At 37.7% G+C, this 22590-nt stretch overlaps 2 protein-coding genes across 2 annotated transcripts in view; both read left to right on the forward strand.

The window, feature by feature from the left end:
• Nucleotides 1-22590, forward strand: part of LOC116588443 (trace amine-associated receptor 3) — a 55940-nt gene that overhangs the window by 28995 nt on the left and 4355 nt on the right. The gene's annotated exons all lie outside the window — the stretch shown is intronic.
• On the forward strand, nucleotides 5173-6153 carry TAAR2 (trace amine associated receptor 2). The gene has a single exon (XM_032339494.1). The coding sequence runs from the start codon at nucleotides 5233-5235 to the stop codon at nucleotides 6151-6153; it is 921 nt and encodes a 306-aa protein (XP_032195385.1). The 5' UTR covers nucleotides 5173-5232.

Genomic DNA, 22590 nt, shown 5'->3' on the forward strand with positions numbered 1-22590 from the left:
GCTTCATCATTTTCTAATGGTAGCTTAATCAACATTGTTCTAGAGGTCTTAGCACAATACATTAAGAATAAGAAATTAAAAGCCTAAAGTATGGAAAAGGAGGAAATAAAACTATAATTATTTATATATAGTATGATTAACCACATAGAAAATCCAAAATAATCTACAAGGAAATTTTTCAAATAAGAGAATTCAGCAAGTTGCCCCATTCTTCCAGATCTAAGAGGGTTGATGAGATTTGGTCACTTTTAGTCACTTTTATGTGGAAAAAAGAAAAAGAAAAAGAAAAAGAAGAACAATGGATGGTATAGCCCCTTCTCAGTGACTGGAATGTGAGACAAATGTGGACTCTGATAATCTCGGATTTTTCTAAAGAAATGCAAGACACATGTCCTTTTTCTACTGGAGACACTGGTCCCATCCCTGTGCAGTTGGGATCAGATTCCTTGACGCCACTTGTAATGAACACAGCAGTTCAGATTTGCTTTTACAGTCATTATGGGATAGCAGACTTCGAGACCTAAGGTCAGGTGATGACAACGTAGGTAAGCAGACACTCCTGAGAGGATGGGAGAGTGCTTTAAGCTTATTAAACTGTTCAACGTTAGAGCAGCAAGGGTTTGTTTTTTGCTTCCCCTCCCCACCTTAAAATTTTCAGCCCCAGTTCCCTCAAGACTAATTGAAAGTTCTATAAGAGCATAAGTCACATAGTTCAGGTCTTCTAGTTCCATATAAAAGAAACAAGGCAATAACATTCCTTCTGGAAGGAATTTCATTAACAATGGCATCTTCTGCTGTACAACAGGTATGTGGAAAAGGGATTAAGGATGGACCTGGTTTTTCTCTTTCTTGAGGTTTTGTTAAGAAGTAATTGTCACTCTAATTATGTTATAGCATTACGCATGACTTGATTCTTCTGTTTTGCATTTCTGTCATGTGCAAAGAGTATGTATAGGAATGTTAAAGATGGTGGGTACAGGATTTAATACGAATTTGTAATCAAAGGCTGAGTCAGTCTATTATGTGAATAGGGTAATGTGTTGCCTTTTGGAAGTGCAACAAGTTTCTTGGAAAGAAGATTGGAATCCTAGAAAGGGTTACCTCTTCACAAGTGGCTGAGTAAATTATCACTGGTGTTCACCTAAGTGTAGAGAGAGTTAAGACAGAGCTAGGATTTTACACATAATCCCATTCCTTTACTTTCTTAGGAACAGTATTTTCTAGTCAAATGTATTCTTGAGTGGTGTTCATCCCAACAAGGAAGAAAGATGAGAAGAAAATCACATTGATAGTATTCTTTGCATATCAGGCATTGTGCTAAGGCTGTTCATATGTGTTATTTAATATGTTATGATTCACTAACATGGAATATTTGAGAGAAATTGAAAAACTGAAGGAAACTAAAAGCTTGGGTAAGGGCAGAATAATTCCAGAAAGGTATAAAGAATGATTAGCAGGAAAAAGAACTTTGTATTCTGTTGAAAGTTTAAAAAATGGTTGCTAAAGCAAAGGGATTTTTACTATTTACTGTATTTACCAAATTTAATAAGGTACAGACAAATGAGATTGAGGGTGCTTGGGTGGCTCAGTCAGTTAAGCATCAGCCTTTGGCTCAGGTCATGATCATAGGGTCCTGAGATTGAATCCTGCATAGGGTTCACTGCTCCTCAGGGAGTCCACTTTCCCTATGCCTCTCTCTCTGGGTCTCTCATGAATAAATAAACAAAATCTTTAAAAAGAAAAAGAGAGAAATGAAATTGCATTAGAAAAATCAGAAAATTCCTTATTATTGTGGTCATGGCCCTGCAATTTAATCACTTTCCCAGGGAATGTAGAAAATATTTTTATTTTTAACAATTTAGCAGAATAAAGTTTAGATATGGCATTTATTTATTATTCATGAATGGGCAAGCATTCTTTATGTTCTGGATTGTTAAATTTTGTGCTTCTTATAGATACAGCAATAATGGAGAAAAGACCAGACTTTAATTCTCTTGCCATCCATGTATCTATATGTGCTTATATTAGTAGTTTAAAAAACAATTTTTAGTGTCACTAGAAAAATATGGCTTTGAAAGTATTGTTTTATGTCTTAGCATTCACAGATAATCACTGTGGAAGATGTGAAAGATATGGCCATCGAGAGGTTTAAATTGATGATGGATGTCACTTTACCCAAGAGAGGACAATGATGCTTACAGGGAGCTTACTTAAAAGTCTTGTTTGGTGAAGTCACCAAATAGTCATCTCCTGTGTCCCTTCCTGCTCTATGGCAGGGGTTCGAGGCAGACATATTCTAATGTATGCATCATGCTATGTGTTTCAAAGAATTTTATTATAGTTCTTATAATTTGCTAATTAAGTTTGCTACACGGAAGGGAGGTCAGTTCTGTGCTCTATGATTTGAAGCTTGGAAGGATTGAGTATGACTTTCCAAACATGGACTGTAGGATGATTATTATATCAAAGTCACTAAGCCAGGATCACAAAGAAGTTTGCAATTAAATCCACATATAATTTAAAGGGTCAACTGTACTGCATTTTCTAATTTGTAAAGATCTATGAATTCCTATGTTCATTGCAACATTATTTACAATCGCTAAGAGGTGAAAGCAACCTAAATGTCCATCGATAGATGAATGGATAAAGAAGATGTGATATATATATCTAAATTGAAATATTATTCATCCATAAAAAAGAGTGAATCTTGCCATTTGCAACAAAATGGCTAGACCCTGAGGGTATTATGCTAAGTGAAATGAGTCAGACAGAGCAAGACAAGTACCATATGGTTTCATCTATATGTGGAATGTAAAAAAACAAAACAAATGAATAAAAAACCCAAAACAAAACAGAACATAGACTCATAGATGCAGAGAATAACCCTATGGTTACCAGAAGGCAGAAGGGTGGGGATGTACAAAATAGGTGAATAGAATTAAGAAGTACCATCTTCCTGTCAAAAAATAAGTAAGACGTGGGTATATAATAATGGAAAGCATAGGAAATATAGTCAACAATATTGTAACAACTTGGCTTAGTGACAGATGATAACTAGATTTATTGTAGTGACCATTTTGTAATGCATATAAATATCAAATCACTATGTTGAACACCTGAAATGAATACAATCTTGAACACCAATTATTGAACAAAAAGAAGAATCAGTTGGAGAAAGCTTTTAATTTCAAGTCTGCACTCATTCTCCTGCAGCTATCTTAAAAGCTTTATTTATTTTTCTCTCTTTTAAATCACTACTTAAATTTGACAACAAAATGGGAAAGTTCCTTGGGTACATGATGGCTAAGACCACTGGCTTGAGGGGCAACAGTGAAACTAGAAACCCACCCTCCTCCCACTCTATCCTCTCCTCAACCCCCTATGTTCTCTGTGTTGTTTCAGAGACCCTTAGAATGAAGGTCTCTGAACAACCTCATGTCTCTTTTTCATGTTTCCTTCTGCTTGGAACAGGCTTTCTCTCTTCTGTTTTAAATCCCACTCACCTGTTGAGAACCAGATGGGAAGTCTCACCATCACTGGATCATCTCTTGTCCAATTTTTATCTTTGCACATTTTGCCTCAACCCCTCTTAGGTCAGTTAATCTCAATAGTTGTTTTTTTTTTTTTTTATCTATAGTGCAGAATCATTTATGTTTTAAGTGTTGATGTGTTTTGCTCATCAACTGTTATGTAGACTCTCTGAAGCCAGGGATAGTGATCTAATGCTTTCCTATTCTTTCATTGTGTCTTGTGTGTTGTGGGCACTCAATAAACAGGTATTGATCAGTGTGTGATGATGCTCACAGGGGCTGAGAATCTACTGGTTTGTCTGTTAGTAAGTAGTCATATCTGATATTTATGAAGTCCTTGATAGCCAAAGACTCTACAGTATTAATAGCTAATCCTTTGTATTAGGTAGTGTTTTTTCCCTCAATGTACTTTAAGAAAGTAAAGTCATCCTAATTGTTGAACACGTTTCCTTTCAAATATACATGTAAAATTGCATCATGCAGATTTTTATATGCAGAATGAAGATACTAGACCAACACCAGAAGGGAGTGGAGATGGTTTGTTGTCCTAATGTTCACTTATCATCTGCTCCTAGCTCTCTACATGACCCACACACTGAAACACTGGGCTTTTATTTTTGCCTGCTATGCATTGACCAAGGCTCTGAGGGGAAGCACCATGGAGAAGTGCTTTCTCTTCATAAAGAACTGAAAGTTGTCCAACTTTGGTCTCTTTCCATATATGATTGAGCTCCTCTGGCTGGTGAGATGCTTGCCAAGTCTCCATGCCTGGCTGAAGATGTTCTACTAGATCATTAGATATCTTTAAAAGACTCTTTCCCTTCCAAGCAACCTTGGCATGAACAAAATCAAAACACCATGAAGGGACGCCTGGGTGGCTCAGTTGGTTGAGCGGCTGCCTTTGGCTCAGGTCATGATCCCAGCGTTCTGGGATCGAGTCCCACATCGAGCTCCTTGCTTGGCAGGGAGCCTGCTTCTCCCTCTGCCACTGCCTGCCACTCTGTCTGCCTGTGCTTGCTCTCGCTTCTCTATGACAAATAAATAAAATAAAATCTTTAAAAAAAAACAAAACAAAACACCATGAAAATAACACAACACATGAATAAAACAATTTTCAAATAATAATAAACTCCTGGTCACACAAGGCAGTAGACCTGAATCAAATAAAATCTAATTATTTGTTCAATACTTATTTGAGGAAGAAGTGAATTATTGTCTGATATATATCTCATCTTTCTATGAACATAAAGAACATCGGTTGTAATGAATTAGATAATGAACTTGTTGCTTCTTCTCTTCCCCTTCATCTCCTTCCAGTCTTCTCTTTCTCTTCCTCTTCTTTTTCTTTTTAAGTAAGAGCTTACTAAATGTTGGTGGTATAATTTGTATCTGGGAATGTATAAAGTAAATAATGATCATTTAAGCTCAGGTTAAAAACTCTATGAATTTCCAAATAAAGGTTAGGATAAATAAATGAGAAAGATCATAACTAATACTTCAGCATAAATTAAGTATCTTCTTTGAGTCTTTAATATTTTTCTTGAGTTGTTCTATGAAAACTTAACTAAATTATAGGATGTTTTATGTATTGCTGACAAAATTTCATGTGTTCTTGATTTTTCTGAAGGAAATATTGGATTGCTCTGCATATGGAAATGGATCTTGCCCAGAAAATCAAAGATCACTGGGTGTCCGAGCAGCTATGTATTCATTTATGGCAGGAGCCATATTCATCACGGTGTTTGGCAACCTTGCCATAATCATTTCCATTTCCTACTTCAAGCAGCTTCACACACCAACCAACTTCCTCATCCTCTCCATGGCAGTCACTGATTTCCTCCTGGGGCTCATCATCATGCCTTACAGTATGGTCAGATCAGTGGAGACTTGCTGGTATTTTGGGCTTACATTTTGCAAGATTCATTATAGTTTTGACCTAATGCTTAGCATAACGTCCATTTTCCATCTTTGCTCAGTGGCCATTGATAGATTTTATGCTATCTGTTACCCTTTACGTTATTCCACAAAAATAACGATTCCCCTCATTAAGCGGTTGCTACTTCTCTGTTGGTCTGTCCCTGGAGCATTTGCTTTTGGGGTGGTCTTCTCTGAGGCCTATGCTGATGGGATAGAAGGCTATGACATCTTGGTGGCTTGTTCCAGTTCCTGTCCAGTGATGTTCAATAAGCTATGGGGGACCACCTTGTTTATGGCGGGTTTCTTCACTCCAGGGTCTGTGATGGTGGGGATTTATGGCAAGATTTTTGCAGTGTCAAGAAAACATGCTCGTGCAATCAATAATTTGCCAGAAAATCAAAATAACCAAATGAGGAAAGACAAAAAAGCTGCCAAAACTTTAGGAATAGTGATGGGTGTTTTCTTATTATGTTGGTTTCCCTGCTTCTTCACAATTTTATTGGATCCCTTTTTGGACTTCTCTACTCCTGTGGTTTTGTTTGATGCTTTGACATGGTTTGGCTATTTTAACTCCACGTGTAATCCCTTAATATATGGTTTCTTCTATCCCTGGTTTCGCAGAGCACTGAAGTATATTTTACTAGGGAAAATTTGCAGCTCACATTTCCATAATACTAATTTGTTTACTCAAAAAGAAACTGAATAGATTTCTTCTGTAGGAGTGAATTGAAGCAAAAGGACTGGAACTTAGAAGAATAAAGTCACTTAAAATGTGTGTGTGTGTGGGGCATGGCCATGTGCACAAATGTGTGCACACTTTTGACTATCATGGCAAGCTTTTCATTTCTAAGACTTGAGGGGAAAAAAAAGGAATCTTTTTCAGAATACTTGATATATCCACTACTTCTAGGTAGGTAGGAAAAAGAAGAAGAAGAAGAAGAAGAAGAAGAAGAAGAAGAAGGAGGAGGAGGAGGAGGAGGAGGAGGAGGAGGAGGAGGAGGAGGAGGAGGAGGAGGAGAAGAAGACGGGAAAGAGAGAAAGAAAGAAAGAAAGAGAGAAAGAAAGACAAACAAACAGAGGGGAAGAGGAAAAGTCAGGAATGGTGTGAGGAGAACACATAGGACTTTTACCCCATTTGGAAGGGATCAGGGCACAAATAGACCTTGAGGGTGCTGCTCCCTCTTACCACCACCAATATTTTGTGTGGTATTTCCATTCACTTTTCGTTCCTCAGCATCCAAACAAATGTATTTTGAAACATCAACAACTAATAATTATAGATAAATAAATATAGCAATAATTTAAAAAATACATATTCTGTCAGGAACCAGTCCTTGGTTTGCAGGAAGTTACAATTTACTAGATTTTACTGTGGTGAGGCTAAACATTTCTTAAAAGAAAAGGGCAACTGCACATCAGAGGCAACAGATTTCATTCATATTTTCATATTTCATTCATATTTTCACTCATGTATCACCTAAATCACAGCCACTGACAAGTTTCCGTTTATTTGCAGAAGAACTCTGCTTAGTGTTTCCTTCCTTCCGGAGACTCATTCACATTTTGTATTGCTAATTGGTGTTCTTATTTCTTTTTATTTTGAGAGAGACAGTGTGTGCACAAGTGGGGGTAGGAGCAGAGGGAGAGCGAGAGAATCTTAGGCAGACCCCATGCCCAGCGCAGAACTTTACTGGTAGTGGGACTTCACTGCCCTGAGATTATGACTTGAGCTGAAACCAAGAGTCAGCCACTAAATGGACTGAACCACCCAGGCGTCCCTATGTTCTGATTTTTAATAAATGTAAATATATACCAAACTCTTGTGATTTTTTGTTTGTTTAATATATTTATACGTAAATGTTTGAATCATAGAGTGGTGAGAGGAGGAAGCTAAGAAAATCAGTATTTACGGGGTGGGGGGAGGCTCTAGTACTGGAAACCATATTTTTATATTCAGTGTCCTTTTAACTGTAAGCTGAGACCCATAAATAACTCCTGAAATAAAGCTAGTCATCTGCAGACTGTGGTGTGCTGTTAAGTATTTAACAACTGGCTCTGAAAAGAATGGAAGGAAGGAGGGAGGAAAGAAAAGAAAGAAGGAAAGAGCCACTATTTGTAGAATTTGACTATTTCCTTGAGATAAATAGATATATATAGATATAGATTGCCTTTTATGGTATTCCATGAAAATGATTCTAGCTTATAAAAGGACACTGAATATCAAAAATATGGTTTCCAGTACTAGAGCCTCCCCCCACCCCGTAAATACTGATATATATATATATATGTATATATATACATATATATATATATATATACATATATATACATATCTTCCTTTGCTGATTTATACGCTATGAATGTGATGTCATCTGGGTCTCAGAATTCCTGAAAAATTAATCTCTTCTTGTCAGTGGATTTGAGTGGTGCCACCAAACCACTGACTGCAAACATTTTTCATGAAAAACAAAATATAACAGGAGAAGATAGATCATCTCAGAATATATCAATTGTATTAAGGATAAATATTGCTTTATAATGTTTTAATTTTAGTTGTGTGTGTGTGAACTGCATTCTGCTAAAATTTTTTTGTTAATTTCTTTATTTACATTATAGTAATGAAAAAATTAGCAATTTTTTCTCTTTGTGGAAAAGTTTGTGTAACTGCCCATAAATTTGCTTTGATCTTAGCTAATTGCACAAATCACAATTAAACAGTGACCATTCAGTGGTCAGCTGAAATATTAATTTTGCATACCTGCCCAAAGATGGCCCAGCCACATGTGGTCTAGACCTTTTTTCCTTGCCAGACTGCTGATAGTTTGGTCCCTCCTTATAGCCTTAGAGTAGAGGAGAGGTGGTGGAGATGCTTTGAGATGGTGAAAGAGATTGCAAGTACAAAATAAATAGAAACAATAATTTTCCAAGAAGAGAGTAATTAAATCCAGGTGCAATTAGGAGAGCTAATATGGTGTGTTGGATGCTATTGAGTCTATTTGGTAATTCTTTTTACTGAAATACTGATGTTTGTGTGTTTTGGTATTCGAGCACATACATATGCACACAGATGTTCCTGTTTTTATTTATTTTATTTTATTTTTGCCTTTATTTTAAAAAAATGAGTAAAGTAGATTTTAGTTTAACTGTAAAGTAGAAAAATTTTGAATTAATATTTATTAAATTTTCTCCCAATTCTTTAAAATATGATTTTAAAAAATCAAAGTAAATATCTTGGTGTAAGTTTGTCTACTGACATTTGTTGGAAAGCTTGAGACATTCCTTTCTTTCTTTCTTTTTTTCTTTTTCTTTTTTTAACAGAAAGATACTGTTTGTGATGGTTGTTACTATTTATGCTGATGCTTAGAGATGCAAGAAAAATTTGACAGCCCTGTGTGCACTGTAAAGTTTCTTATAATGCTTCTTTCTTTTTCTTCTAGATCCTATTCATATTTAAAAACATTAAATAGCCCCTTTGTAAAGTTCTGCTCATTAAGTCCACTTTCACTGAAACAGATAATTTTTTCTGTAGGTTTTCATGACACTTTTTGGTTTCAGAATGTAGTCATCCCGACTTATTTACTGGTGAAGAAAGTGATCCAGCCTCCTTTGCAGTGTCTGCCTTTCATCAGTGTCCCACAGTTAATAAAGTAGTTTCCCCTCTGCACCCACAATTTTGTAGGAAGTTGCAAATGAGAAAACAGAACCCAGAGATATTAAATGATTTGCCCTAGAATATATAGCTAATTATAAAAGCAGAAATAGAACCTGGTTCTCTAGACTTCTTATGCAGTGTTCTTTGTTTACTGAACAGATTTTTTCAAGATTTTTGACATTTTATTTATTTATTTATGTAAAATTATACTTATTTATTTGACAGAGAGCACAAGCAGGCAGACAGCAGGCAGAGGGAGAGGGAGAAACAGAACCCCTGATGAGCAGGGAGTCCAATGCAAGACTTGATCCCATGACCCTGGGATCATGACCTGAGCAGAAGGCAGTCACTTAACCAACTGAAACACACAGGCACCCCACTTTATGTATTTTTTTGACAGAGAGACAGAGAGAGAAATAGAGAACACAAGCATGCAAAGCAGCAGGCAGAGGAAGAGGGAGAAGCAGACTCCCTGCTGAGCAAGGAGCCAGATGGGGAATTCAATCCCAGGACCCTGGGATCATGACTTGAGCCAAAGGCAACCACTTAAGTGACTGAGCTACCCAGGCACCCTGGTTTGTGACACTTTAATTGACTGCTCTTACTAAGTATTTTAGTCAAACTAGTATAAATCTTTAAGGCAAAAATAAATACTTCCCTCTTACTCTACTATCTTATTACATTCAGGAGTCAAAGTGTACACAGTCATCTTTTCTGGGTCAGACAATTGTCCCTCCTTTGGATATCAGCCAATGTTTAATTTAGCCTACACATATCTGTATATTCTTTTTCTTTTTTAAAGATTTATTTATTTATTTGACAGACAGAGATCACAAGTAGGTAGAGAAGCAGGCAGAGAGAGAAAGGAGGAAGCAGGCTCCCTGCTGAGCAGAGAGCCTGATGCGGGGCTGGATCCCAGGACCCTGGGATCATGACCTGAGCCGAAGGCAGAGGATTTAACCCACTGAGCCACCCAGGCGCCCCTGTATATTCTTAATATACAGAAAGATACCTTATCTTTGGTAACTTATCTTCCCAAAATGAAGCCCGAATCCCCATACAATGGATATAAAATTGTCTTTAATTTGGAAAAAAAAGAAAAAGAAAAAGAAAAACTGAAAACTACTTGGGACATTAAAAACACACAGAATAGGGGACAAAGATGGTGGGGAGTAAGGGACCCTATTTCATCCAGTCCCCTGAATTGAGCTGGATATCTACCAGGCCAGTCTGCACACCCATGAAATTAGCCTGAGATGAAAGAAGATATGTCTGGATCTCTACAAACAGAATATCCCCAGTGGTTAATTTTGAGGTATGAAGCAGAGAGCCATGATTCTGCAGGCAGATATTGCAAGATAATGGAAGGAGGAGGGAGTCTCTGGGATCCTTGGCCACTAGAGTGTAAAAGTCTCCTGTGCTGAACTGGGCACCCACTCGCAGACTAGTAGTGGCAGGGAAAGGACTTTAGGGAACCTCTCCAGACTGAAAGCTGGAGCTGTAGGACTGTGGAGCTGTGGAGCCAGCAAGAACTGGGAGTGCAGCTGTGGGGCACACAACCCAGGATGCTGCGGTTTCTGGCAGCACAGACAAAAACGGAGTCAGTGTGCCCTGGAGGACTCTCTGGAAATCAGACTGCAATCTCTCTGTTCTGAGACAGGTTTGGATATGGTCACTTCTGCTCTGCCTCTTAGAAGAGAAGCAGAAGTCGTCAGAGAAAGCACCCAGAGAATACCCCCCCCCCAAAACTGTTTTTACAAAGCCCATCCCCACCATAGGAGGCTGGGCAACTCTGTTCAAACTGGGTTGCCTGAGTAACAGCAGGACAGACCCCTCCCCCAGAAGACAGACTGGAAGATCAAGAGGCCAACAACTCAAAGGTCCCTATAAAACAAGTGAATCTTGTTTCAGTTGTGGTCAATAATCTGGACTCTATATATTCCCTCAACCACCCCTCAACAGAATGACTAAGAGGATGAACCCCAAATACAGGAAAAATTCACAGACTATGATCTCCACTACAGAACTCATAGATAAAGATATAAACAAGATGTTGAAAATAGACCTCAGGGTAACAGTTATACAGAAAATAGCTAGGATGGAGAAAACCATTAATCGCAACATAGATTCTCTAAGGACAGAAATGAGACCTGATCAGGCAGAACTTAAAAATGCTATCAATCTGGGGTGCCTATGTGGCTCAGTGGTTTAAGCCTCTGCCTTCAGCTCAAGTCATGATCTCAGGGTCCTGGGATGGAGCCCCACAACGGGCTCTCTGCTCAGCGGGGAGTCTGCTCCCCCTTCTCTCTCTGCCTGCCTCTCTGCCTACTTGTGATCTCTCTCTGTCTATCAAATAAATAAATAAAAATCTTTAAAAAAATGCTATCAATGATATCCAATCTAATCTAGATACTTGAACAGCTAGGGTAAATGAGACAGAAGAATGAATTAGTGATCTAGAAGACAAACTGATAGAAAAGAAGGAAAGAAGGAAAGAAGGAATAGGAGGAAGCCTGAAACAAACAGCTTAAAACCCATAAAACAGAATCAGAGAAAAAAATGACTCCATAAAATGTTCCAATGTCCGAATTATTGGGATCCCTGAGAAGGTGGAGAGAGAGAAAGGACCAGAAGATATAGTTGAGCAAATCATAGCTGAGAACTTCCCTAAACTGGGTAATGAAATAAGCATTTGTGTCCTAGAGGTAGAGAGGTCCCTTCCCAAGATCAAAGAGAACAGACTAATGCCCAGGCATGTAATAGCGAAACTCATAAATCTGAAAACCAAGGAAATCATCTTAAGGACGGTTAGAGGGAAGAGATTCCTTACATACAGAGAGAGGAACATCAGAATAACATCAGACTTGTCCACAGAGTCCTGGCAAGCCAGAAAGGGCTGGAAAGATATTTTCAGCTTCCTAAATGAGAAGAACATGCAGCCAAGAATATTTTATATTGCAAGGCTGTCAGTTAGAATGGATGGAGAGATAAAGAACTTTCAAAACTAGCAAAAACTGAAAGAATATGTGACCACGAAGCTGGATCTGTAAGAAATATTAAGGGGGGGGTGTTCTATGAAAGGAGAAAGACCCCCAAGAATGATATAGAACAGAAATTTACAGAGATAATCTATAGAAACAAGGAACTCTACAGACAACAGGAAGACAGTAAAACCATATCTTTCAATAATCACTCTCAATGTGAATGGGCTAAATTCTCCCATAAAATGGCACAGGGTTGCAGATTGGATAAAAAGACAGGACCCATTCATATGCTGTCTACAAGAGACTAATTTTGAACGTAAAGATATATCCAGACTGAAAGTAAAGGGATTTAGTACCATCCTTCATGCCAATAGACTACAAAAGAAAGATGGGGTAGCAATTCTCATATTAGACAAACTGAATTTTCAGCTGAAGACTGTAGTTAGAAATACAGAAAGACACTATATAATTCTTAAAAGATCTATCCAACAAGAAGTTCTAACAGTTGTAAATATCTATGCCTCCAACATGGGAGCAGCCAACTACATAAGCCAACTGTTAATCAAAATAAAGAGACATATTGATAATAACAGATTAATTGTAGGATACCTCAGCACCCCAGTCTCAGCAACAGATAGACCATTTAAGCAGAAAATCAACAAAAACAAAAACAAAACAAAAAACAAGAGTTTTAAATGACACACTGGACCAAATAGACCTCATAGATATATACAGAACATTCCACCCTAAAACAACGAATACTCATTCTCCTTGAGCGCACATGGAATTTTCTCCAGAATAGACCATATATTGAGTCAACAAATCAGGGCTCAACTTATCCAAAAGATTGAGATTATTCCCTGCAAATTCTCAGACCACAGTGCTTACTGGAACTCAATCACAAGAAAAATTTGGAAGAAATTCAAACACTTAGAAGCTAAAGACCATCCTGTTCAAGAATGTTTGGGTCAACCAGGAAATCAAAGAAGAACTTAAACAATTCATGGAAACCAACAAGAATGAAAACACTTCAGTCCAAAACCTATGGGATACCACAAAGGTGGTCCTAAAGGGGAAATACATAGTTGTACAAGCCTCACTCAAAAAATAGAGAAATCCCTAACACACACTATCTTTACACCTTAAAGAACTGGAGAATCAACAACAAATTAAGCCTAACCTATGCACGAGGAGGGAAATAATTAATATTAGAGCAGAGATCAATGAATTAAAAACCAGAAATACAGTAGAACACATCGATGAAACTAGAAGCTGGTTTTTTGAAAGAATTAGTAAGATCGATAAACTACTGACCAAACTTACCCAAAAGGAAAGAGAAAAGACCCAAATTAATAACATTATGAATGAAAGGGTATATATCATGACTAACACAAAGGAAATAGAAACAATCATCAGAAATTATTATTAACAGTTATATGCCAATAAGTTAAGCAACCTAGAAGAAATGGATGCATTTCTGGAAACCTATAAGCTACCAAGACTGAAACAGAAAGAATTTGACAACCTGAATAGACCAATAACCAGTAACAAGATTGAAGGAGGGATCAAAAACCTTCCCAAAAACAAGAGTATAGGACCTGATGGATTCTCTGGGGAATTCTACCAAACATTCAAAGAAGAAATGATACCTATTCTTCTGAATTTGTTTCAGAAAATAGAAACAGAAGGAAAACTTCCAAACTCTTTCTGTAAAACCAGCATTACCTTGATGCCCAAACCAGGCAAAGACTCCATCAAAAAGGAGAATTTCAGACCAATGTCTCTGGTGAATATGGATGCAAAATTCTCAGCAGTATCTTAGCTAATAGGATCTAACAGTACCTTCAAAGGATTATCCACCATGACCAGGTGGAATTTATCCTTACAATGCAAAGGTGGCTCAACATTCCCAAATCAATCAAAGTGATAGAACACATTAAGAGGACAGAGAAGAACCACATGATCCTCTCAATTGATGCAGAAAAAGCATTTGATTAAATACAGCATCTTTCCTGATTAAAACTCTTCAGAGTACAGGGATAAAGGGAACATTCCTCAATTTCATAAAATCCATCTATGAAAAACCCACATGGAATATCATTCTCAATGGGGAAAACCTGAGAACTTTTCCTTAAGATTAGGAACATGACAAGGATGCTCACTCTCACCACTATTGTTCAACACAATACTAGAAGTCCTAGCAACAGCAAGAATAAAATGTGTTCAAATTGGCAAAGAAAAAGTCAAACACTCTCTTCACAGATGACATGATGCTTTATGTGGAAAACCCAAAAGACTCTACCCCCAAATTAATAGAACTCATATAATAATTCAGTAATGTGACAGGATACAAAATCAATACACAGAAATCAGTTGCTTTCCTATACACTAACAATGTAACTGTAGAAAGAGAAACTAGAGAATCAATTCCATTTACAACAGCACCAAAAGCTATAAGATACCTTGGAATAAACCTAACCAAAGTGGTAAAGGATCTATACTCTAGAAACTACAGAGCACTCATGAAAGAAATCAAAGAAGACACAAAGAGATGGAAAAATATTCCAAGCTCATGGATCAGAAGAATAAACATTGTTAAAGTGTCTATGCTGCCCAGAGCAATCTAGACTTTCAACGCCATCCCGATCAAAATATTAATGATATGGGGTAAGAGGATGGTCGAGTTTCATTCTTCTACATATAGCTGTCCAGTTTTCCCAGCACCATTTATTGAAGAGACTTTTTTCCACTGTATATTTTTTCTTGTTTTGTCGAAGATTATGTGCCCATAGAGTTGAGGGTCCATATCTGGGCTCTCTACTCTGTTCCATTGGTCTATGTCTATGTGTCTTTTTTTATGCCAGTACCACAATGTCTTGGTGATCACAGCTTTGTAGTAAAGCTTGAAATCAGGTAATGTGATGCCGCCAGTTTTATTTTTGTTTTTCAACATTTCCTTAGCAACTCGGGGTCTCTTCTGATTCCATACAAATTTTAGGATTATTTGCTCCAGCTTGTTGAAAAATACTGGTGGAATTTTGATCAGAATGACATTAAAAGTATAGATTGCTCTAGGCAGTGTAGACATTTTAACAATGTTTATTCTTCTGATCCAAGAGCATGGAATGGTCTTCCATCTTTTTGTGTCTTCTTCAATTTCTTTCATGAGTGTTCTGTAGTTCCTTGAGTACAAATCCTTTACCTCTTTGGTTAGGTTTATTCCCAGGTATCTTATGGTTCTTGGTGCTATAGTAAATGGAATCAATTCTCTAATTTCCCTTTCTGTATTTTCATTGTTAGTGTATAAGAAAGCCACTGGTTTCTGTACATTGACTTTGTATCCTGCCACGTTGCTGAATTGCTGTATGAGTTCCATTAGTTTGGGGGTGGAATCTTTTGGGTTTTCCATATAAAGAATCATGTCATCTGCGAGGAGAGAGACTTTGACTTCTTCATTGCCAATTTGGATACATTTTATTTCTCTTTGTTGTCTGATTGCTATTGCTAGGACTTCTAATACTATGTTGAACAAGAGTGGTGAGAGTGGGCATCCTTGTCGTGTTCCTGATCTCAACGGGAAGGCTGCAAGCTTTTTCCCATTGAGGATGATATTTGCTGTGGGTCTTTCATAGATAGATTTTATGAAGTTCAGGAATGTTCCCTTTATCCCTATACATTGAAGCGTTTTAATAAGGAATGGATGCTGGATTTTGTCAAATGCTTTTTCTGCATCGATTGAGAAGACCATGTGGTTTTTCTCTCTTCTCTTATTGATTTGTTCTATCACATTGATTGATTTGCGAATGTTGAACCACCCTTGTAGCCCAGGGATGAATCTCACCTGGTCATGGTGGATAATCTTTTTAATGTACTGTTGGATCCTGTTTGCTAGTGATATTGGTCTGAAATTCTCCTTTGTGGTAAGGTCTTTGCCTGGTTTGGGGATCAAGGTAATGCTGGCTTCATAAAAAGAGTCTGGAAATTTTCCTTCTGCTTCAATTTTTTGAAAAAGCTTCAGGAGAATAGGTGTTATTTCTTCTTTGAAGGTTTGATAGAATTCACCAGGGAATCCATCAAGTCCTGGGCTCTTGTGTTTTGGGAGGTTTTTGATCATTGCTTCAATCTCGTTACTAGATATCAGTCTATTCAGGTTGTCCATTTCTTCCTGGTTCAATTTTGGGAGTTTATAGTTTTCCAGGAATGTATCCATTTCATCTTGGTTGCTTAGCTTATTGGCATATAACTGTTGATAATAACTTCTGATGATTGCTTCTACTTCCTTGGTGTTAGTTGTGATCTCTCCCTTTTCATTCATAATTTTATTATTTTGGGCTTTCTCTCTTTTCTTTTGGATTAGTGTGGCCAATGGTTTATCAATCTTATTGATTCTTTCAAAAAATCAGCTTCTAGTTTCAATGACATGTTCTACTGTATCTCTGGATAAAAGACCTCAACATGAGACCGGAATCCATCAGAATTCTAGAGGAGAACACAGGCAGTAACCTCTTTGGTATCAGCCACAGTAACTTCTTTCAAGATATGTCTCCAAAGGCAAAGGAAACAAAAGCAAAAATGAACTTTTGAGACTTCATCAAGATCAAAAGCTTCTGCTCAGCAAAGGAAACAGTCAATAAAACAAAGAGGCAACCTACGGAATGGGAGAAGATATTTGCAAATGACAGTACAGACAAAAGATTGATATCCAGGATCTATAAAGAACTCAAACTCAACACACACAAAACAGACAATCATATCAAAAAATGGGCAGAAGATATGAACAGACACTTCTCCAATCAAGACATACAAATGGCTATCAGACACATGAAAAAATGTTCATCATCACTAGCCTTCAGGGAGATTCAAATTAAAACCACATTAAGATACTACTTTACACCAGTTAGAATGGCCAAAATTAGCAAGATAGGAAACAACATGTGTTGGAAAGGATGTGGAGAAAGGGGAACCCTCTTCCACTGTTGGTGGAAATGCAAGTAGCCACTTTGGAGAACAGTGTGGAGATTCCTCAAGAAATTAAAAATAGAGCTTCCCTATGACCCTGCAATTGCACTCCTGGGTATTTACCCCTAAAATACAGATGTGGTGAAAAGAAGGACCATCTGTACCCCAATGTTTATAGAAGCAATGACCATGGTTGCCAAACTGTGGAAAGAGCCAAAATGCCTTTCAACAGACAAATGGATAAGGGAGATGTGGTCCATATACACTATGGAGTATTATGCCTCTATCAGAAAGGATGAATACCCAACTTTTGTAGCAACATGGACAGGACTGGAAGAGATTTTGCTGAGTGAAATAAGTCAAGCAGAGAGAGTCAAGTATCATATGGTTTCACTTATTTGTGGAGCATAACAAATAACATAGAGGACATGGGGAGATGGAGAGGAGAAGGGAGTTGAGGGAAATTGGAAGGGGAGCTGAACCATGAGAGACTGTGGACTCTGAAAAACAACCTGAGGGTCTTGAAGGGGCGGGGGATGGGAGGTTGGGGGAACAAGGTGGTGGGTCTTAGGGAGGGCACATATTGCATGGAGCACTGGGTGTGGTGCAAAAACAATGAATACTGTTACACTGAAAAGAAATTTAAAGAAATATTAATTGCATTTTTCAAAGTGCTGGAACAAACAATCCTAAAATTTGTATGGAACCAGAAAAGACCCTGAATCACCAAGGAAATTGTGAAAAAGAAAAACAAAGCTGGGGGCACCACATCACCTGATTTCAAGCTAATTTACAAAGCTGTGATCACCAAGACAGCATAGTATTGGCACAAAAGCAGATGCATAGACAGATGGAACAGAATAGAGAGCCCAGATATGGACCCTCAACTCTGGTCAAATAATCTTCGATAAAACAGGAAAAGATACCTAAGGGGAAAAAAGACAGTTTCTTCAATGAATGGTGCTGGGAAAATTGGACAGCTCTATACAGAAGAATGAAACTCAATCATTCTCTTACACCACAGAGAAAGATAAACTCAAAATGTATGAAAGACTTCAATGTGAAACAGGAATCCATCAAAATCCTAAAGGGGAACATAGGTAGTAACCTCTTCAACTTTGGCCACAGCAACTTTTAAAAAAAATACATCTCCAAAGACAAGGGAATCAAAAGCAAAAATGAACTTTTGGGACTTCACCAAGATAAAAAGCTTCTGCACAGCAAAAGAAACAGTCAACAAAACTAAGAGGCAACCCATGGAATGGGAGAAGATATTTGCAAATGATACCATGGACAAAGGGTTGATATTCAAGATCTATAAAGAACTTCTCAAACTCAACATCCAAAAAACAAGTAATCAAGTAAAAAAAATGGGCAGAAGACATTAACAGACACTTCTCAAAAGAAGATAAATGACTAACAGACCCAAGGAAAAATGTTCATCATCATTAGCCTCCAGGAAAATTCAAATCAAAACCACATTGAGATACCACCTTATACCAGTTAGAATGGCAAAAATTGACAAAGCAAAAAACAACAAATGTTAGAGAGGTCATGGAGATGGGGAACACTTTTATACTATTGGTGGGAATAAAAGTTGGTACAGCCACTTGGAAAACAGTGCAGAGTTTCCTCAAAAAATTAAATAGAGCTACCCTATAACCCTGCAATTGCGCTATTGGGTATTTACCCCAAAGATAAAAATGTAGTGAAAAGAAGGGCCATATGTACCACAAAGTACATAGCATCAATGTCCACAATAGCCAAATGGTGGAAAGAGCTGAGATGCTCTTCAACAGATGAATGGATAAAGAAGATGTGGTCTGGGCACCTGGGTGACTCAGTGGGTTAAAGCCTCTGTCTTCAGCTCAGGTCATGATTGCAGGGTCCTGGGATCGAGCACCACATTGGGCTCTCTTCTCAGTGGGGAGTCTGCTTCCTCCTCTCTCTGTCTGTCTGCCTCTCTGCATACTTGTGATCTCTGTCTGTCAAGTAAATAAATAAAATCTTTAAAAAGAGTACCTTTATAAAAAGAAGATGTGGTCCATATATACAATAGACTATTACTCAGCCATCAGAAAGGAGGAATTTTACATAAACATGGATGGTTCTGGAGAAGATTACGCTAAGTGAAATAAGTCAAGCAGAGAAAGTCAATTATCATATGGTTTCACTTATTTGTGGAACATAAAGAATAGCATGGAAGACATTAGGAGAATGAAGGGAAAAATGAAGGGGGGGCGAATCGGAGCGGGAGACAAACCATGAGAGACTATGGACTCCAAGAAACAAACTGAGGATTTTAAAGGGGAGGTAAGTAGGGGAATGGGTTAGCCTTGTAATGGGCATTAAGGAGGGCGTGTATTGCATGGAGCACTGGGTGTTATATGCAAACAATGAATCATGGAACTCTATATCAAAGACTAATGATGTACTGTAAATGACTAACATAACAGAATAAAAACACACACGGGCCACCTGGGTGGCTCAGTCCGTAAGTGTCTGCCTTCAGCTCAGGTCATGATCCCAGGGTCCTGGGATTGAGCCCCGCATCAAGCTCCCTGCTCAGTGGGAACCCTGCTTCTCTCTCTCCCACTCTCTCTGCTTGTGTTCCCTTTCTTGCTGTGTCTCTCTCTGTCAAATAAATAAAAAAAATCTTTAAAACACACACACACACACACACACACACACACACACACACACACACACACACACAATTTCAATATCCTCCAAGAAAGAGAGTTAGAAGAGCAATCCCACTGGGGCTCTGTACTTAGCTCCTCTCTTGGAGCTCCTGTATCGGAGTTCTCTATTTCAGGTCTCTTGAGAGCAGAGGCAAAGTTATATGAATCAGATATCTCAGTCCTCAACACTACACTTCCTAGAATTTCCTGATCTCATACCTGCAAAGCCACCAGAAGAGACTCATGGTTCACAACTAACTTTTCAGGAGAGGGAAGGTACTGGGTCAATACTAAGAATTGGAAATGTACTATCCTTTTATTTTAAGTGCTAACTTATTCTCTTTTTCAAAATAATTGAACAGAGATAATTAAATTTTATAGAGAACCAGAAATTGTTGCAGTAGAGGACGTAGGGGTTTTTTCCTGACTGGAAAATGATTCTTATGATATTTAAGTAAAAGAAACTTCTTAAAATTTTCATTAAATTTTGTTTGGCAAGGTTTGTAAATTTCTATGTGGTGACATATAAAAAATGTTTTTGTAAAATTCAAAAACCATGCCAAATATGATTTAATAAATGAAAGGTATTTTTGTGTCTCAAATGCTAAAATGTACTCTTCATTTTAATATTATAATTTAATAAACAATTCCTGTAATATACTACTTAATTCACTACCTATTTCATTTTTTGTATTTTTCTCTTGCCACCAACATTGATTAAAGGTATTCAGTTGCTCTTTGCTGCTCTAAATCATTCAGTCATTTCAGATACTGAGAGTGTCCAAACTAAAAATGCAGTTTCTCTTTAGTCTAGAATTGTTATTATGGAATTCATTGGGCATAAAAATAATATAGGTATCTTGCTAAGATGTACACTTTAGGATGGCTTAAGATTTTTTAATCTGGGATTATTTAATCCCAAAATATTCCCAGGAGATGACGATGTGGCTGGTTCATGGATGATACTTTGATTAGTAAGGCTAAGAGGGAAAAATGATAAGCAGATGAAGCCATAAACTTTCATGCTTTCCAAATAGATCAGGAGTAAAATGTTACGATAATTAGAGAAAGTAAAATGTGGTGGGAGAGTCACTGGACAGGAGCTGAAAGACCTATGTTTTAATGTTGGTTACAGCCTTTAATGGCAATAGTTCCTTCAAGGACTTAGGTATAGTGGGAATGTGTTGTCAAGTAATTTAGAAACTTTAAGACACACAAAATTTTCATTGTGGGCTGCATTTCATTCAACAAAATACTGTTTGTTTTGGGAGGAAGTTTATTAGCTACTTTCTGAAGAGGATTTACTGTTTTCCTAATATTTTAATCTTACTTAAACCAGATGTCTCTTAATACCATGAGTGGAGATGCTCATTAACCAGGTTTCATGATGTGTTGGGATTAGTGTCCTTGCATTTAACTGAGTAAGGGGTTCCTACATACCTGCCATGTACACAGCTCTGTCTAAAGTGTTGCAAGAGTTGGAAGATTAATGGGGATAGATACAGAAATCTTTCAAGAAACTTATGGTTAAGGGGCACCTAAGGGGCCTCAGCAGGTTAAATGCCTGCCTTCAGCTCAGGTCATGATCCCAGGGTCCTGGGATTGAACCTCACTTTGGGCTTCCTGCTCAGTGGAGGTCCTGCTTCTCCCTCACCCTCTGCCCCTCCCTGGCCTTGTGCTCTTTCGCTCTTTCTCTCAAATAAATAAATAAAATCTTGAAAGAAAGAAAGAGAAAGAAATTAATTTATCATTAAGATAAGGCTGTTTTTAAAAAAGAATTGTACCAGAAGAAGGAAACAAAGGTATTTGAAAGCAAAGTCAGCTGTAAAATGAGGAAGCAGAATCACCTAGCTCTACCACCTTTGGCCACCCCAACAGTCTATAATTTCATGAGGTTAACTCCCACTGGTAGAGCCAAAAAAGGTTTCTGGAAAGAAATGGTAGTTTTGTTGAGCCTTGAAGTGCTTAGAGATGAAAGGACAGGCAATCAGACAGAGGAAAGGGGGTGCTGGCCAAGCCACGTGGTGGGCATTCAGGAGGCAACATGGAAAAGACTGTGGGCAGAAGTGGCTGTGCTATTGCGACTGAAGGCAGGAAAGGCAACAGATGCTGAAAACATAAATTTACAGCCTGCAAAATCATGTTCTGGTGCTCTAGCCAAGGTGTTTTCTCAGACTCTTTCCCTTATATCTGTCATCTTGATAAAAGATTTATTCAGCTCAATTCCTCTTGGAGCCTCTACTTTGAACACATTCTCTGGTGCCTAGATTTAGTAAAGATTCTTCTGTTCGAGATGCCATCGTTGATAACTAATTATAAGAAAGATGTTTTGCTGTGCTTTTCATTTTCACTCTTCTTTCTGCCCTGCTCTCTGAAATGAAGTTTATTCTGCCTGTTCCCCATGTGTATTTATTGTCACTTGAAATGTGTTTCCTGATCTCAACTACTTTTGAGAAGACAACATTTCAAGAGGTCATCTCTGCCTGTGGCCTGAGCCATGTGGTTTTATAAGGCTGACTTATGAATTGTGAGCCATTTGGAATAAATCAGTCATTCATATGCCAGATATTACTTTTACTTTTTGATGTCATGATGTATAAAGTGCTATAGAAAGTTATAAAGTGGACTTAACAGAACCCTTTTTCTTCTATTTTAGTTTTCAGTGTTACATTTGAATACGGACTACTTATCATCCCCGAAACCTCTTCCAGAGTCTTTGTGATTGCAGGCTTTCAATATTCATTATAGTTCATATTAGATGTTAAGGAATTAACCAGAAAAGATCCAATATCATGACTTTTCATAAATTTCAAACCTTGGCTTATTTTTTCTATTATACTATATATGCTTGTACTGTCACCCAG

This window comes from Mustela erminea, chromosome 4 (assembly GCF_009829155.1).
Source record: "Mustela erminea isolate mMusErm1 chromosome 4, mMusErm1.Pri, whole genome shotgun sequence".
Lineage (NCBI taxonomy): Eukaryota > Metazoa > Chordata > Mammalia > Carnivora > Mustelidae > Mustela > Mustela erminea.